Below are 20,336 nucleotides of genomic sequence, written 5' to 3' on the forward strand. Positions count from 1 at the left end.
CGGCCCACTCTTGGCTAAAATAATAAAATAATAAAAAACATACATTAATATTATGTACATCATGTACATTCTATATTATAACAGTAAAGTTAATGGTGGCATGTTACTTTTTGCAAACGTAGAATTGATAATCATAAGGATATTTTATTTACAATTGTTTTCGTTTATGGATGAAAAATGTAAAATGTTTTATCTCAACATTCTTTTACTTTAGAAAATTCTAATATACGTTCGAATAATAAATATTTACTAAGACCCCCCCCCTCCTTTGTTGGCTTTTCCAAGTTCCCGAAAATTGTTCACATATTGACCGACGGCGGCTTCTTCTTCGGAATCGCTTAGATAACAATATATCCTTGTTATATTTATCTGTTTAAAAACGGACGATGCTATAAATGACTTATGAATGTATCTTTATTTTTCTTCATATCAATTTCATACAAATTATTAATTTCACAAAATCAATAAGAGAATCAATAAGAACCAAAATAATATCAATATAAGCAAAAACAGAATAAAAACAAATGCGAGTATTACGAACTGTTGATATGATTATATGGCAGAAAAACAAGGATACGATAATGGACAAAAATGCCAAATGCATTTTGTATTTATCATCGTATCTCATTAATATTAATTATATCTACTAGTGAATGATCACATGTCCAAATTGTCGAGGACTGTTCATGTGAAAAAGCATCAATGCGAGATGATACACGAAATGCAATAGCAGTAATAGTAATAATATAAACTGAGCTAATACTAGTTCAGAGAAAACCATAAAAAATAATAGCATTGGGAATTCTATCTCATAGATAGGGAGAAAACTAACTCATATGTTTTGATTTTTATTATAATATACATAAATATATTTATTAAATTTTATTATTTATTATTTTTGAAAAAATAACCAATAAAATCTTGTTTTTGTCGCAAATTTATATATTCGTTAATATAATGTATCAATTATATTTATTATTCTTTATATTCTATAAATTTATCGTAATATAAATATGTATCGATGCTGCGTTCTATCTAGTATGGATTACTACGAGATGCACGACACTATTAAAGAAGAATATAAATATGAGAAACTGTGATTCACTAATACTTTAACTCATAATAACTCAATTGTTATATAGCATGAGAGAAGTATAACCTACACAAGCTTATACAACGATAACAGTGTTCTCCTATTATGCTTGTAATTCATATTTTGTCTAACCCAGTCTTTGAAGTCACACACGTTTCGAATTAAATAGACAACCCTAAGCTCAAGTAGCATTAAAAACTAATTCCATCATATCAGCTTCCTCTTCCTCCTATCCAAAATATGAATTTGAAAAAGTACTAACTCTCGATCTTTTATTCGGCAACTTTCAAAGTAGCAACACCTACGAACATACCATCCGCCACGTAGATCTCGTTTGTCTTAATTACTTTTGTTTCTCGGCCTAGTTCACTAATGTAACTTAGTTAAGATTAATAATTTAAGTAAAGTTCTTAGGATTTATCCTTTATAGTCTACTGAAAAATATTTAATATATTTCTAAAGCTCCTTTATTCCTCGAGTTTGAGCGTTTAGTCTTACAACGCGAATATCAGATTTAATCTCGTGCTCCTCGTGTCGCATCCTTAAGATTTTGTTTTTCAGGAGCTACAAAATATTGATCCTTCAAATTTACATCCCATCGCTAATGTAGAACAAAGCAATTAGCTAAAAAGGAACTATTGCGAAAATATTACAAAATAATAAATTTTTTATTCTTTATTCTTCGTACTCTTGATTTTTAGGGATTTTTTAGGGAAAGATTTGATGATTAATTTATAAAGAACGAGACATTGAGCCTTTCGTGTGCTCTGAAAGTGAAACGCTCTTTTCAAAGAGAGTCTAATAACCTCTTTAATTCATTTTTGAACGATATACAGATAATATGTAACTTAAATAATAAATCGATTGTGGTTATAATATACATACATATTTTTGACGAATCTCGTATTTCTTGAAAATAAATAAAACAACGTTCCTTCTTTCCTTTTCTTTTTGCTAGTTTTTCGAAATAATATTTCATATATGTCATGCACGAAGGTCGGAAAGTATATTGCGTAAATAAATAAGGTGATCCTTAATTCCTTTCTCCAGAGAAAAAATATGCTCCATTACAGAGTTATCGCAGGAAAATTGAAGGACTTCAAAGGCCGAGAGACAGATTGGAGGAATTAAATTAAAAAATAAAGAGGCATTTCGAACTTCGTCTAGTTCATTCGTTTCTTTTGCAAAAAAAAAAAAACATATTCTTCGTTATTTCTGTCTCGTATACTATAAAGCAGTTAAAATAAGAATGACCTTAGTATTCGAAAATATTCACGGTTTTTTCTGTTTGCGATTAAACGCATGTAAGCACTTGTTTAATATAACTATAATTTTACTGAAAATTCAATGAATTCCATGGAAGTTTATCGAAAAACAAGAAAACGTTTAGCGATCGAACGTAAGTAATACCTTGCTAGTTTTCAGGGCTTACAACGAACGTGGAACCGCTTAACTTTTTATCGAACAAGGGATAAACTATTGAGAGAAAGAGAGCGAAAGAGAGAGAGAGAGAGAGAGAGAGAGAGAGAGAAAGAAAGAGAGGAAGAACTAAAAGAAAAGAAATAAGAAAGAAAGTAGGAAGTATGAGAGAAAAAGAGAAAAAGAAAAATACTGTCCAGCTCGAATGGACCAGCAATACATGGCGAATTCCGAGGAAGGCATACGAAGCAAGAGAAGAAAGGAAAGAACGTTGGATAGAAATGGAAGAAAGAGGGTTAGGGGTAAGAAAGACGTAGCATGGGGATTTGGAAATCCGTCTTTGAAGAAAATACAACGGATCCAACTCGGCAGCTAGCCGGTCAGGTAGTCAACTTCGCAAGACCCACCTCCGTTGCCACCATCGATTCTCTCTTATTCCTTTTCTTCCTTCCCAAGGAGAATTGAATCCTTAGTCTTCCTAGTACGCTCTATATTTCTACTGCTAACCTTTCTATCTATTTTGTTTTCCTTCCTTTCTACTTGCTTCCCTCGACCTTCCTCTTAGTTCTTTATTCTTACGTCGCTCTTGTTTCGATTTATACGTGAGATTTATTCAAGTCAAAATCGTTATCTTTTTATTTTAATAAAATTTACTAAATTTTCCATTCTATCGATTATAATCTTGAAAAGAAAGGGAAAAAGATCGATACGATTTTTTGATGCGTAAACAAAATAATAGTAAAGTAGATGAGTTAGTCGAAATTTTAGAGAGGCTGGATGCAATAAACTAAACTTTTGAAGTCTTATCATTTACATAATTGTAATTCTAATTTTATTATAATAATTATAATTCTTTTCTTTCGGCAGAACCCTCTATTCTTTTAGGATTTGTACTAGAAAAGATAAAACTTATTTACTGGTGGTTGTACTGCTCGAAGGTATACCGGCAGGTTCGTTTGCTTGAGAAGAAACGCTTTGATGCGGTGACGAAGGCAATACCTCGACAAGAAAACCACGAGACTCTTATGTAGGTGTATACTTGTATACATCTACTTCTACATGTACGTATATACAACAAGCCTGAAGTAGATCGTGGAGAGGTCTTGATAAACGTAACGAACGACTCGGTGTCACAAGCGAGAACATTTTCCTCTAACATAAGTGTAAGACTGCTCGTGTGTAGTTCTTGCTCGTTATTTTACGCTCGGAAAAAGAAGTTAACAAGAACGTAAAAATCTGTTATCTTCGCAAAAAATCTAATGGATGATGGAAACGCATTTTATGTGCAACAAATTTTTTTAATTTCCTGCTTGACCGTTAATACTTTATAATAAATCGATATGTTGTATGTTTACTAGCCTATGAAAAATATGCCTAAAAGAAGATATAATACATATATACATGATCGTAAGTAAACGTATGTGTACTCACAAGTGGTCCTGCCGCTTGAACGCCTTCCCGCACATCAGGCACACATATTTCCTCTCGTTGCTGTGCGTCAATTTGTGCTTCGTGAGCGCTGATGCGTTGCTGAACACCTTCCCGCATATCTACAACAGAAGCGAGATTGGCATGTCAGTTATGCGTCCCACTACGAGCGAGATATTACATTGCCGTAGTTACCTCTCCCGCATCTCTTTCGCATATTTTCCTAAATTTTTGAACACCCTGCAATTTACATAATTCTTAAAGATACATTGATTAAAAGTCAATGGAAATAAAAATCTTTTTCCATTTCGTGATAAGACTTTTTAACATGATAAATATCAATACACGATCTAAGATATAATTTTCAATATTTTCCGTAACATTAATTAAAATGTGTTTCACTTAGATTTACAAACGCTAATATCGTTTTATTATATTGATTGCAGAATTTAGAGATTTTTTATACAAATAAACGTTTCGAATTTCCGACCATTCTGTTTATTTTTTTTTTTTCAGGATTTATTATTCTACATAATGAAATATGTACTTCGAACGAAGACATATTTTTAACGTCTATCAGCTGTCTTCTCTTAAAATCTTATCCTCGTCTCGAATCAAGTCATATGGAAACGATGAGTGACAGAATCTTATTCATCGTTCATCCTTTTTTATTCTTGATTACGTTAATATAAAAATATAGTATAGTTATATGAATATCGCAATCACGATTAATCTTGATTAAATGTTTGAGATGACTTATATGCAAAATAACGTTTCGAAATCGTCTTCCTAGAAGAATTTTATCGTCGTGTCCCCATCTCAATATATAATTGCTCGGTAGATTTAATTCTAGTTGTATTGGAGGCATTGTTGGCTGTGCCAGAGACGGTATGTCCGTTAAATATGTGAAATTGGGTTTATTACACGTGCCGCGACGCGTACTATTTCAGAAACTATTTCAGGAAGCCAAGGACTCAACGCGAGCGGTGAAACTCTCGTCGCTGCTTCGTTTCAATGTACGAAGTTATCTACATACACGAACGAAGAATGCGTTCAAAAAGCCATGCGCAAATGAATGAAAAACGTTTAACGTTCATGACGAACGACATTTTCTTTCATTTTCTCCTTTTCTTGTTTTCTTATTTCGTTTTCGTATTTCTCGTATAACTTTTTATATCTACGAGAGCTGAATGTAAAACGAGATACCAAAAGAAAGAAAAATAAGAGATACAGGAACGATATTTAGCTATTCCCATGAGAAGGAAGAATTTCTCTGAAGATGATCACGTTTTTAAGTGGAACTTACGACCTTATCAAGTTTGAAATTTTGAAATATCGTCTCAAGGGTGCGACAATGTTGTGCCCTCATCATCGTCCGCAAGAGATAAAAATTTGAAATTGCCTGTTTCTTTTTGAAGAGAAAAGGAACACAAATAAACATCAGGAATCACACGCAAGGTAGAATTTCTTGGAAACTATATGAGAAAGAAAGACAGTGTTAAATCGAAATTAATTATCGACATATTCATAACAATGTTGTTAGTGTCAACGTCACATAAATAAATACGAGCAAAACATGCAAAGCCATGGAATCGAGACTCTCTATTATCCGAAAGATTTTTTTCGTTTGCGTTCTTTTTATTTCATAACAATTATAAATATGTTCTATTGTATATACGAGAAGAAAGGAAGAAATTAAATTGAACTTTCTCTTTTTCGAAACACAAATTCGTCTTATTCTTAAGTGGCAAGGACGGTTCTTTGGCCACTTTAGACCTGGCACATTCGCCTATAGAAATTTTTATGCTTCGAGTGAAAAGTGTCAACGGCGTAGTAAAACTCCGGACTGACGTAAACCTTAAGTGGACGTAAGTATTTCTTTGAAAACGCTCGCACGGATACGAGCTCGATACGATAAAAACTCTTACTAAATCCCATATAAAAGCGTAGTTCTACCTTTTTAACTTGTACGCTTTTATTGCTCTTTTACAGCATTACGTATATATTTTTAAAGTGGTTCGCGCTCCACTACGATTTACGGTATCTTCCAGACTTCGTTCACAATAAAGCGAATTCACTAAGAATGATGCATTATTAGTTAATCATAATTATTTCAACGACACGAAGGAAGTTTAAGAATCGAACAAAATTTTTGTTCTATTGTACGCTTTATCCATCAGGAAGATGTTGAAAGGAAGTTAGTCGTTCCTTCAGTTTCTAAGCAGACAATCTAATTTGCTTAACTCCTAAGGAGCTTCAGATGCATGAGTACTACCACACGGGAGTTTCAATTTACGAGGTAAGCGCGTATTGGAAGGTAAAGAAGAGAGAGAGAGAGAGAATGAGAAAGAGAAAGAGAGAAAGAGAGTGGATAGAGATTCGGGCAGCTCCCAATCCTGCCGTCCCTCGACCATCATCTCCGTGCCAAAACCCAGATCTTTCGCCCTCAGACGGGCCTTCCTCGAGAGCTAAACAAACATCATTACTCCTGGCCTTTGTACACCCCTCTTCGTGTCTCTTCTCTTCCCTTTCTATCCTCTAGAGTCCAACGTCTGCTTCGAGCTTTGGTCATGCTGCGAGATCTTGCCAAAGTACACCGACCAACACCGGTCCTGAATACGTAATTCGCTGGTGGTAACATTGATACTTCGTTAAAAGGGAGTCGAAAGCGAGAGGAAAAGGATGCTTCTATCAGTGCTGCAGTTATCGCTCCTTCAACTGCATTAAAATGGATACCGTCGATTTTCAAACAGAATTCATTCGATACGTAATTTTTAGTTTTTTTTTTTTTTTTTTTTTTTTTGATTCAGATATATAAATTATTGAAAGTATTTGTAAAACGCAAATAACAAGATACAATTATTATGATTATAATATGTTACGTGATTCTTTGTAAAAAATTACAAGACAAAATGAAATGTTTATCGATCATTGGAACATTATCTATATTAAAATCAGCCATGTTTAATAAATATTAAATAGGAAAAGATTTATTAAAGTAATCATCAAGTGCAATGCTAAATTAAAGTCCTCAAAATTGTTGAGTTTGTAATAATGTTTTCTTTTTTAATTTTATTTTCTTTATCCATAAAATTTTCATCTTTTGAAAGATGAAAGTCGTTGAAGGACGACACGAAACTTTAACGAAACATTGTTCCGAATAATCATTTTAACCGTAAAGAACCAAGAAGAAGGAAATAGTTAATCTATTTTATATGTAGCAAATGCTACAAAATGAGAGTATAGGGAGTACGGAGAACAGGAATGTAATTTGTTGCTTCTGGCCAGTCGAAATCTTTCTAAAAAGTGCATCTTATTAGCAAACATCATAAGAGAGCAAGAGAAAGAGGGGGAAAGATAGAGAGGGAAAGGGAGAGAGAGAGAGAGAGAGAGAGAGAGAGAGAGAGAGAGAGAGAGAGAGAGAGAGAGAGAGAGAGAGAGAGAGAGAGAGAGAGAGAGAGGGAGAGAGAGAGAGAGAGAGAGAGATAGGGAGAGAGAGAGAGATAGGGAGAGAGAGAAGGAGAGAGAAGGAGATGAAAAACTCGTGCATCCGTAAATAATGAGGAAGATTGCGAAAAATGAGAAGCCAGTAGATGGAGAAAAAAGGAAAAGAATAAGTAAAAGAAAAAGTAGAAAAAGAAAACGTGTCACTCGCTTACTACGAAGATATAAAAGTATCTAAGCCAGCATCACCGTCATTCTGGTGTTGTCCTCTTAGTCAACGATGGAAAATATTAAAGAGAATGCATGACTAGTCTAGATTGGTTGTAAAAAGAAAATTAATGTGAAGCCGGGAAAATCGCGTCAGTATTCTTGAAATTAAATGAATTACGATTTTCTCGTAAAAGGAAACGTAAAAAAAAACAAAATAAAATAAAATAGAAAATAAAAACAGTTGATAAATTTACTTGTTGAACGTCGTAATGAAACTGTTTTCTTTTACTATTCATAAGTATCGCATTAGCATAGGTCAATATCTATCGGATACTAACTCTGAAAAGAAACTCAAAACACATATACTTAAGTACTTAGATATAAAATGCTACACTATGCGCAAGGTATAAGTCAGTAATCGCATATAACATTTACTTGTCTGCTCCGATAAAATCTTTTTTAATAAGGGAAAAGATGATCCCCATTATTTGACATCGCCGTAACCACATAAGTTGCACAGTTTTTATTTTTAAGCATGGAGTGATGGCTAGTGAACTTAAATAGTAGGGGAATGGATTAATTAATACTGAAGTTCGCATGATCTAAGCGGGGGCCTATTACTTAAGTTCACTAGCCATTATTACATATTTGAAAGCAAAAATCGTGCAGCTTATAAAAAAGCTTTCTCCTCATACTTTACCCAGCATAGGATAGGAATAAATAGAATATAAGTATTATATCGTGATTAATCACTGCATGTTTTCACTTTCAAAATATTGTCGTTTAAAATATCAGAATACTAATTCTTCTTCTTAGCTATGCTTCCTTATTTTCATTTTAGTATATAAATATATAGAATGCTTGCGATATTCTAGTATTTTATTGTAAGCGAGCATTATGATTCCGTGCATAAGTAATCGCTGAAATCGATTATCGTGACCTTAGTTATCGACAAAACAGAAAAGCGGAAAATTCAAGAGATAAGTAAATACTTTTAAGTTTAATTTCTTTAATTAATATTAAATATCTTCGGCTCTTCATCGATGTATTTATCTTTTATATCTCATTATCAACTAAAAATGAAATCAACAAAGAAATATTACAAATGTAAATAACAATACAAAACCTACTATCCATAACAAAAAAAAAAAAAAATAGATAAAAACAAAAGCCAAGCAGTTAGGAGTCACAGTGATGTCAAATAATAGGGATAGTTCTCTCCCACCTTACTGGAGCAAGCAAGTAGGGTTGCGGGCCGCATGCTCAGGGAACAATTTGGTCTGAAGTCTGGTTAATTAACGGCCAGTGTCAGCGAACCTTGCGAACATTTCACATTCTACGTTGCGCACATCTACCAACGCATACGCGTTTCATGTAGAATCAATGTACAAGACGCTCTCCCTGCGGTTGCGCGACAAAATTTCGTGCAAGGGGAACTTCAGAGTTAATTGCAGGAAATCTTCGTTGAGCGTTTTCTCGTTCTTCGTTCCTCGTTCCTCGTCTCTCTCTCTCTCTCTCTCTCTCTCTCTCTCTCTCTCTCTCTCTCTCTTTCTTTCTCTCTATTTCTATCTATGTATCTTTCATTACTTCTCTTTGCACGAAAGGAAGCCTCTTTCCTATCTCACCGGTCGATGATAATCAATCAAAGCTATGTGCGTTATCTGAGTTTCGTTTGCTTTGAAGATCTTTTCGTATTCCATTATTCCTTCCGTCATCCAGATCCAGATTTTACGGAGAATTGTTATCATCATCTAACTTCTTTGGGGTTTAATGAGCTTCGTAATACTTGCGCGGAAGCTGAAACTTAAACTTGGAGCAAAAATAAGACGACATAGAGCCAAAAGTAATAAATGTATGATATTAAGGTAGTAAATAACGTTGGTAAGCGACAAAAGCGACACGGATCTATCGTTGGAAGATAATTCAAGGTATTAATTTAATGGAATTACTGATTTGTCGTTGGAACGAGAGAAAGAAAAATAGATAGATATCGATTATTTCATAACGGAAATTCATATAATAAGTATTATTTCATAAGTTCAGTTGAATAATCCATTTGCGAAACTATTCATTTCTTTTTATTTTTTTACGAATATTTTTCATTAAAACGTATATGCTCTTGATACATCGTATATCAAAAGATTCTTCGTAGATAATGATAATTATGCTCATGCGAGTGACTTCTATACTTGTCTATTCTCTTTTGATCTTGTTCGTACGCGAGCTATAATCGAGCCGTGGATGATGAGCTTAATTCGCCGCTAACTCGATACATCTTGGGGCTTGTCAACAAGTCGGTCAGGCCATCATTTAATTACGTAACAAGGAAACTATGGGGATGGTTCTTCTGTGTCTTGTTCCCTTTTGGCTCGAGATTGTAAAGCTTCGAATGAGCGGCCAAGAAGAATGAGAGTGAGATAGAGAGAGAGAGAGAGAAAGATATATATATATATATATATAGAAAGAAAGAGAGAGAGAGAGATAGAGAGAGAGAGCGAATGAGACGAAAAAGGATACAAGTAGACAGGCAGAAATAGAAAGACGAAGCAGAAAGTGAGAAGATATGACAAAAAAGGAAGATAATAAGACATTCGATGAGAGGGAGAAACTGTCGGGATGGGTTGAAAGATGAGAGAAAATAAAGGAAGCGAGGGATAAATAAAGAAAAGGAGGGGTTTAGTCGTTAAATACTAGGATCTACATACGGATAGCATACCGTCCCGAAGGAGGCAGATGGTATTACGTCGGTGTGCTACGTTACGTTACGAGCTACCGTGTTCGGTCCCCAGGCTGGAGAATCGTTCCAACTGAATATTCAACAGCCTTTCCAGCCCTTACACATTCACCAGGCAAGACTTGTGCCCTTTGCCTAATGGCTAGTACCGTAGAAAGAGTTGTGCATACGCTAGACGCATAGTACGTATATGCATGTGTGCCGACGACGTCGACGACGCTTTAACGTCGACGTCGTTTCACCTTGAAGTGGGTCACGAGCGTGTATTGCAAGCGCGTGCCGTGCTGTGCCATGCCATGTCGTGCAATGCGCCTTCTCCTCAACTTTGTCGAATTTAGATATGCAAATATTGCTGGAAATGTAAAGACGAGTGAAAATGAGAGAGAGAGAGAGAGAGAGAGAGAGAGAGAGAGAGAGAGAACGTGTCGAGAGATAAGGCAAGAGATCGTAGAACGTTTTGCCATTTCAAACGAATTTCCATGCGAATCGTATCGAACTAATCGAATTGATTTTACGATTCATCTTCGGGCCAGTTGTTGCCTTGAACTCTCAACCTGTCTGCACATGACGTTTGTAAAATTCACTTTATGTCCTCGAGAAATTACTGGCAATAATATTTTTACGCGTCTACCGTTCGAATTTCGCACGACTATCATTTCGTTAATTCATAAAGATTTGATCGATAAAGATGAGAAAACGTCTCTCTCTCTCTCTCTTTCTCCCTCTCTCTCTCTCTCTCTCTCTCTCTTTCTTCTTTATTACGTATCAAAACGTAGACCGGAGCAATATTTGCAAGAAGAAAACGAGCATGCACGAAATTTCATCGTCCTGCACAGCATGCCAAACGCATAGCTTTCTTGCGGTCGTTTTTGGAAACGAATGCGCCGTTGCGAATCGAAAGTGGGTCAGCATCGTTAGTGCTCGATTTCGATGCTACTATTTCGATTCGTTTGACCGCTTCATGGAAGGAGAGAGAGAGAGAGAGAGAGAGAGAGAGAGAGAGAGGAAAGGGTTAGCATAAATTTGCGGCGACGTAATACGACTTAACTCGCATGTTGCGTTCTGATGTAATGTGTGGCACAAATCGATTGACTCGATCAAATTTGATTATCTTGAATATTCGATCGTCCTATAATTGATTCCTATTTACTACATAACTAGAAAATGGAGAGATAATAAACGAAACGATGTTTTCTATATCATTTGTATGAAAAAAATTGAAATGATTCTTACTTGACATTGCTGTGGTCCCTGCCTGACTGGCGAAGAAGCCTTCGACCTTGATCTCTTCACTCCTCGCTTTCCCGGATCACCAGCGCCCGCTTTCGACTCCTCGCTGCTACCTAAAATCACGGAGAAGATTCTTAGACAAATGTTCCTGAAAAGGTCGAGATATATCGAGCGACTGAATCGAATCACATGAGAGAAATCAGACAGGTTTTCGCATTGCTTCGTTCTTACGTCTCGAAAAACTCGTCTTCTTCAACGAGAACTCGGCTATCCTTGAGTATCTCCTCGATTATTTCTCTCTCTTTCTTTCTTTACTATCATTCGAGCTTCGAGATTCGGCGATAGATCCACTGATGGATCCAGTCTCGCTACGCTATCGCGTCGTTTTCTTTGCGTCACACGAAACGAAGCGGCCGATCTTCTTTCGATCCTTCGACTTATGGAAGATTGATCGTCGTATCACGCGTTTTTTGCACTTTTCTCGAGGATATACTTAATGACCGATTGGCCAGTCGTCCACATCGATCAGAAAACTCTCGACCCGTCTCTCGTCTCTCCTTCTTAATCTAACAGGAAATCTCCGGAGGATCCTTCGTTACAGTACCTTTTCCGTTTACGTTTACGTTCGGAGCCGCGAGAAATATTAAAAAGTATACGATTGTATATATCCTATCGATTGGCCGAAATTGCCGACCGATCATAAATCACAGAACACGTCGATAAATCACATTTATTGTGCGTCGAAACCCGCCTCCTATCGTAAATCATTACGCGTTATTTTATTGGCCAGCCGATGGAAAAGCTTCTTGATCATTTTTATTCGCTGCCGGTTTGTGGCATCGCATTTTAAACTTTTCGAATAATATCGTCCAGAGTAATAGCTTAAAATTCTGGTAAATCTTTCTTTTTTTCCTTTCACGAAGAATAATGATCGATCCATCATATAACTGTGTAAGTACAGCAGAAAGCCGCACGGCCGGAAATCGTATTCCCGTCAAACTCGTTTACGCTTGAAAAACCGTCTTCATGCTTGACGCGTTATTCTCGACGAGGAGAGGAGGAACGCTGTTCGCCAGTTCGTTTCGCGAAATCGTTTCTAACGCGAGTAACACCTGCGACCATCCTTCTTTCCGCCTCGCTTTCCACCCACGAACCATTACCCTCTCTATCCTTATTTTCCTGCCATGGCTAATTAATTATTGTAAGCTACATAAACCCCTGCTGCCGCTTTTGCTACTTCTCTCGTACAAAGAACAGGATCTTTTCGATCTTTCGAGAAGGATACTTTTTCTTTCTCCATCTTCTTTTTTAACCATCAATCTTTGCGCCAGGACGAATCGTCTCGTTTTCGTAACTGACAGTAAGTATTTCTGAAATCGTATATTTGGAATCGTCAATATTTTCGTATACAAAGTAAAACCCGAAAGATAACTTTTCAAAAGCTACAAACCGTTCGAATAAGTTTTGTCAAAAAAAAAGAAAAAAAAAAAAAAAACGAAAAAGAAAAATAGGGAAAAAAGAAAAAGGAAAGAGAAAAAAAAGGGTTCTCTTTCGTTCGAAGAAAATCGACGTTCCGAAACTGTCTCGAGTAACGAAACTTTCGAAAGCGTTCTAGCCATCGAAAGTTCTTTCAACCGATTCGGAAGCACACGACGCAGCAACGGCGACGAGTAAACAAGTCGCCTTTCATCATCTTCAACAAAACTCGGCCTTATTTACCGAAAGTCTGTGTATATCTATGGCGGTAATACGGCTGGTAGAAATATCGATGCCATATAGAAAATACGTTGTAATGTCAAACGTTTAATAATTGTATCGACGACGAGTAATGTTTCAATAAGAACGATTCTTCTGAAGATGAAGCTGCTGTTTGTCCCGATTCATCCATTAATAAATATCTCTCTTCGCGGAGGCAACATCCCTGATCCCTGTAGCAATTTAATAAATCAAACGTGCCTGCGTTTGATGCTCGCCATTTACCAATTTAAAGTCGAGATCCACATTGAAAATGAACGATTCGTTCGAAGTAGATTGCGACAAAATTTCTAAATCGCCTTATTCTCAAAAGTAAATAGGCAACTTTTCTAAGATTATGCAAATATTAGAAGTATTCTTAATTCAAATCCAATATTATCTATTCTGAGAATCAACTAATTTCTATACAATATACAAATATATAGTTTAGATTGAATTCGAGTTACAATTCAAAGACACTTATCGAGAATTATAATCTAAGGATTATCTAGCAAGAAAGAGAGTTTAACATCCTGAGAAAAAAGAGCTCAACTGAATCTATAGAGGCACAGCTGGTAATCGGCGTATTTAGAAGAGGTCGCAAGCGTCATAGGATAGAACACATTCCGGAGCAGTGTCGTGGATAGGATGCGTTAGCATGGCTTTCGGGAGATACATTTGTAATTCCATTTAGCACGTAAGTGGATGGCGCAACGTGCAGACGGCATGCTTAATAAAGTATAGGTACTTAACCAAGTTGAGGTTGTCATGTGACCTCGTCGCGATTGCATTCACGTTTCGTATCCTCTTCTTTGCCCCTTCCCCACCAATTAAACCTTTAAAGCCTTTTCTCTATTTTTTTTCTTATTCCCAATATCTATCCCATTCTTCTTTTGACTCTAAATATATACAATTTTTAGTATAGTTTTTAAATGTATATAAGAGTATCATTGAATGTGAATATAAATGAAAATGAAACGTGGATATAAATGTTTCTACGCGACGACTCGCGATTGGCTATCGTTAATGAGTTCCTAGATACCTACGATCGATCAGACTTCAAAGTTCATTGACATCTGTGAGAAGCGGCGACTCGAAAGATTCGTCTTTCTATAGAGTTTCTAGAGAAAAACCAATAGAATGATATCTACGTTCTTGTAATCTAAAATGAAGTAAAAAGAGAGACAGACAGACAGACAGACAGACAGACAGACAGACAGACAGACAGACAGACAGACAGACAGACAGACAGATAGACAGACAGACAGTCTTAATTATCCGGTTCTTCTAGGAACCTTTTAAAAGAGTCTCGACAACCATTTTTCACCAGCTCGAACGTATTCAGTCGCAGGTGACAAAGATATTGGAAACGCAAAAATGCATCGTCTGATGCCTAACAAAAATAAATAGCATATGAAAATAATTACTACTGATGGCTCGTCGTTCATACACGAATGTATATGACGAATTTTTTACGAGATGGTAGAACAAGAGCTCCGCATGATTGATTTACATGAAAGACAGATTCAAATATTTTTACCCGTCGATCTCACTGCTGCAAGGGAGAAAGAGTTGATATTATATGGACGATACTATAAATGAGATAGTAGAAACGCGTAGACGCTTAGAAAGATAAAGCTACGTGACGATAAGGGTTGAAACAAAGGTGGAGATATTCGTAGAGAATAGGTAATTTTAGTCGATAATTGCCAGCCGCTGATAATACCTTGATTGGTAACGGAAATTAGAGGATGAATCTAATTATCTGGTATTATCGTTAAATTTGATCACTGATGGACAATTGTCTTCTGCATTGGCTATGCCAATGCGGCCGACCCAGAAGCCAAAATCGATCGCCGATGCAGAAGGTTCGTTCCTCCTCTTGCTCTATCTCTCTGTGTGTATATGCATCCGTGCGAGAATTCATTCCCATTTTTACATGAACGCTCTAGTTGACTATTTCTCGACGAAAGAATCGACAAATTTCATTAATTATATACCTACCTACCGTGCGCGCTGCTTTAAAATGCAATTGCGAAGCGCCGAGCGCTTTATTTGAAAAGCGTTCTCGTTGTTGCCCAGTGAAGAGGGAGGAGAGACGGAAAATGGAACTCGCTAATGAATAATTGTATTTTGCGGTACGGTCATTTTCCTCACTCTTGCAATATTAACAACTTTTTATGGGATTACACCGGAGACCCGCAATTTCGTTCCGTGGCAACAGCGGGAGGAATTTTAATAACCGCCGTATCAAGGCGATGCTTTTTTTCAGCGCGAATGCGAATTCTAGTGTTAACGGAAGAACACGCGCGCGAACGTTTTCCGCGATTCCCGCCGAATAAACAGAGACCGATTAAATTTTCCCTCGACTTTTCCACTTCCCTAGCTTTTTTTCGAACGGAACTTTATACCGACAATGTTCTTTCCTCTCCTTTCTCTCTCTTTCTCTTTCTCTCTCTCCCTCTCTCTTTCTCTCTCTCTCTCTCTCTCTCTCTCTCTCTCTCTCTCTCTCTATCTCTTTCTCTCGCCCTTTTTCTCTTTTTCATTCTCTGTCTTTTCTTGCTCCTTTTTTATTGTTCCTCGTTTTCTTTTTTTTTCTCTCTCATTTCTCTTCTTTTTACTTTCGTCCATTCACGGGAGATCACGAATCATTTTATTTTTGGTACTTTTCTACGGGTTTGTGAGCTTAACCGCTAAGGACTACCAGTGTTCCGGCCAAATCGAGTTTCCCGTCACGGTATACCGAGCAGAAGTTAAAAATTCAAAGCTTCCGCTCTCTCTTTTCCTCTTTCTCTTTCTCTTTCTCTCTCTCTCCTCCCTCTCTCTCTCTCTCCCTCTCTCTCTCTATCTCTCTCTCTCTTGGTCTCTCTCATACTCTCCCCAGGCAATGGTAGAGGCGGAGCTACTAGAGGAGCTTTATGCGTGAATGTGGTCTTTACTTTGTTGAAGAGAGACCGTAAAAGGGCCTTGCAGTTTAATCTAAACGACCGAGTAATGAAAATGATACGTAAACAAGGAAGGAGGAAAAGAAGGAGCGTATAGGGAGAGAGGAAAAAGACGTAGGATTCGCAATCTCTCCATCCAGAAAGTGTATTCCGGGGAGAAAAATATTTTTCTTTTTTTTTTTTCAGAGGAGATAATCTATTTTAACAATTTTCAATCATAAAATAGTATATACGTTGAAATCATTTAATTTAATTCCACGTTTCATGTAATCGGAAAGATATTAAGCCTCTCAATCTAAATAACTCAATCGAATATCTTAAAAATTAATTAAATTATCGCAAAACGTTTCGGAGCAAAAGTTACGTCGCGTAGAAAATATGTTAACACGGAAATTAATCTTTTGTTACAATACGAAATTATAACCAAAATGAAAACTAATTTAATAATATGTATATAAATTGACAAATTCCTTATTACCAACTCACGTAAATTATAATCATGCAAATTGTAAAATCCACTACTCTGTAGTAATTAAAACATATATTCAATTTCTATTATTTTATACGTTTCGACAAACTAAACTGCATAAGTATTTAAATCTGTGTAATGAGCAATGAAGTAGCAAATATAGTAGAAAATAAGCGAGATATCAATTCGCATTTACTTTTGTAGATCAAAGTAAAATTTTCCTTTGGAATGATGAAACATGTCTCGAATCGTTTCTGCTTCCGTACGCAATCTGACACTCGAACGAGCTTGCGATCACACACGTAGAAGCTATTCTCCGTGTGTGCGTAGAAACGTCACATACCCGAAACGCGCGTGCTCTATACGATGACAAACATCGTAGGTTCCGTTCAATTCCAACGACTATTTTGCTTCAAGACGCAACCCACGCTGGAATAAAAGCTCGTATCATGTAAACACAAGTTGTGTGCGTTGACAAACTTATGCTAGTACATACACAAATACTATGTGGCATATGTATACAATATACATATATAAATGTGCATATGCGTGTAAAGCTTCAAACGTTCCGACACCAATTTTATAGTATCGGCTGAGCGAGGAAAATCGTATTGGACAGGACAATAAACTAAGCCCTTACGAGAAAGACAATCCTTTCTCAGATTTTATGAAGATGATATTGTCTCTGAAAAGTGTCGTTGCGGAAATGAACGTCGTTAAACCTTTAGAGTGCCATCGTAGTGTAAATGAAATGATTTCATGACCTAAATCGTAATCTCATTTTGAATCGATATCTCGGTTGGTTTATCGAAAAATTTTTCATATTTTTTTTCTTTTTTCTCTATTTCTCCCACACGCTCGACCGAATTCGTGATGATTCTACGAAAATTGTATTATATAGAAGTTCTGGTACACAGTCAATAAGATTCGTTGAGCATACTCGCTTAAACTTCGTTTTTTTTTTCTTTTGTTTTAACTCTCTTTTTCGGAAAGGTAACAAGAACCGAGATTCGAGTAGAAATATCCGCCCTTTCACCTCTACTCTAAAGTTAAATCTTATGGCTCGTGTCGAGTACCATCGTCTATTTTATGGGAAGAGTAGGAGCTCTCGAAAACGTTACTTTCACGGAACATACGGAAGGAAATCTAGATACTTCTGTTAGAATTGGAACGGATATTTCTTTCTTTCTTATTTATCCATCGAAAAAAAAACTATGATAAGTTTAATTACTCGCGGAAGAAAAATTTGATGTTTTCGTAACTCTCCAATAAGAAACAATGTGCAAATTCATCCGGGATGTACGACGAAAGAAACTTTCGAACGTAGTAATTGCCGATAGTAGTTTCGTCTCGCAATATCGTCTACAAGACGTCACGGAATTCTCTCTGAGAGTGAGACAATACGGAAACGACAAATTGTTTCCTCTTTTGAGTTTGCGGCTAACTTCGGAGTCGTTGTATAGCATCGGATCGATCGTCAATGTGTACCCAGAATTGTGAACGAAAAAATAAATTTTTTTAATCGACAAACAACTTTTTACAATATTTGCTTTCTCTTTGCTTTCGATTGCTTATTTATTTATCGAATAACTTTTGAATATAACTTTGATTGGTAAAACATGATATCCTTTCAAATATATTTCTAATAAAGATCAGAAAGATATAAATTTAAAAAGACAACGAATATACCTATGATATAATTAATTCAAAGAAGATGTGTATTAAGAAACTTGAACTTGTCTACGAAAGAACTATAAGAAAGAAAAACTCACGTTATAAGATTTTATTAAAGATCATTAAAAAAAAACAGCTCTACGTTCATCTATCCGTATCTATTGATAAAGGACGATAGAAAAAGCATCCAAGTTAGTAACTTTCCATTCGCGACTGGTAATGGACACGAAAATCCGGGTATCGGGTTGGCAAAACCCGAGCGATGATCGAGGGCAGGCCAAGCAGAGATAGTTCTGCTTTTTATCGAAGCTCTTCGGGGCATATTACACTGGCGGAGAGATCGTTAGTACCGTGGCTGCTTGAAATACAGCCGGTTTGCGCTACCAGAAAGTGAGCTTTACACAAACGTCCGTATGATATGCGAATATATCCATGTAGACGAAGGCGCGAGATGCATGTAACGCTTTAAGCTATATACAGACATATGTATCAGGTAAGAGTGCACTTCTGCTCTTACCAACATATATGCATACGTACGTAAGTACGTACGTTTATATGAATGTATATATGTATGTATGTATGTATGTATGTATGTATGTATGTATGTATGTATGTATGTATGTATGTATGTATGTATGTATGTATGTATGTATGTATGTATCTATGTATGTATATATATATATGTATGTATGTACGTATGTATATATATATATATGTATGTATGTACGTATGTCAAGGGAATATAGATATTCGATAGAACGTTCTTGTAAAATATTTGAAAAACTTCTTATCACTGTAAACAAAAATATTCTTTACGTGATACGAATACTGATATACATACATAGTTTTTGGTTCATACATATTTCTACAACATGGTTGTATATCATATGAATATTATATAGAAACCATTTGCACAGCAAAGCAATCTTGCCGATTATCTCGACAAATATAAAATGTAATGAAAAAAAATGATAATAGAGTCGATGGTAAGAGATGAATGGTAAAGAATGCGGAAAAGTAAAAAAATGAATATGAATGAAGGATAAACTGATCAGTATTAAACTTTTTTCTTTTGTTCATAAAACGATGGTAACTATATTTTGTTGTCATCACGTTTTTCTAATATTTCAAATACGTCATGATTTAATCAAGCGGAATTGTTCGATATGTCACATTCGATGTTTCTCATTTAAAAACGCGAGCACAATTACGCGTGTTGGCTCACGGATATCGTGGAGAGATAGATAATGGTCGAGAAAGGAAGGAAACCCAGAAGCAAAGAGAAGGGTAAAAAGACAGGCAAAGAGAGAGAGAGAGAGAGAGATCGTTGCCAGCGATCAGCGTGTCTGAATAATTGACGTTTTTTCACCGTTATCAGCACAATCGATGGATATTCTATCAAAAGGGACTATAGTGTTTCCCTTTTATTCATACATTTACCATGTTCATTTTTAATAGACTATCCCTTTCTGTGAACTGTCGAACACGTTAATCAAAACCTTTTCCTCTAATGATGTTAATTATAATAAGGGACTCTATTTTCAAATCTGGGATAACGTGACAAGAAACGAAAGAAGAAACGTGATATTGTCGTGACACGAGGATAAAAGGTTGAAAGTGTATATATTATATACATATACATATATAAACACACGCGCGCGCATACACACATATACATATATAAGTATACTATAGTATAAAGGAAAAAAGGAAAAAATAAAAGTACTAATTATATTGTTTCGAGTTCTTAACGTCGAATAGTTTTTACAAGTACGATGGAAATAGTAATTACAATTTGTAGAAAACGGGGAAAATCGATGAGGTTTTCGATTTCGCGGCTTCGATTAAAGTCAACAAAATCTACGACCATGGAGTCTGCGAGAGAGAAGTGGAAGAGCCTCGTAGAGCTCGGGTCAATATTTGAGGCAAAATTGAAAAGGGATAATTAGCAAACCC

At 36.0% G+C, this 20,336-nt stretch overlaps 1 protein-coding gene across 9 annotated transcripts in view; it reads right to left on the bottom strand.

Moving 5' to 3' along the window:
• LOC118446991 (uncharacterized) overlaps positions 1-20,336 on the bottom strand; it is a 267,347-nt gene that overhangs the window by 74,999 nt on the left and 172,012 nt on the right. For all 9 annotated transcript variants that reach the window (XM_035878284.2, XM_035878280.2, XM_035878287.2 and 6 more), the window contains 2 exons: positions 11,562-11,671; positions 3,944-4,062 (listed from right to left, as the gene is read on the bottom strand). In XM_035878284.2, coding sequence (XP_035734177.2) covers positions 3,944-4,062; positions 11,562-11,671 — 229 coding nt within the window. The remainder of the gene's footprint in view (positions 1-3,943; positions 4,063-11,561; positions 11,672-20,336) is intronic.

The sequence above is a fragment of the Vespa mandarinia genome, chromosome 1 (genome assembly GCF_050613455.1).
Source record: "Vespa mandarinia isolate Hongniang chromosome 1, ASM5061345v1, whole genome shotgun sequence".
Lineage (NCBI taxonomy): Eukaryota > Metazoa > Arthropoda > Insecta > Hymenoptera > Vespidae > Vespa > Vespa mandarinia.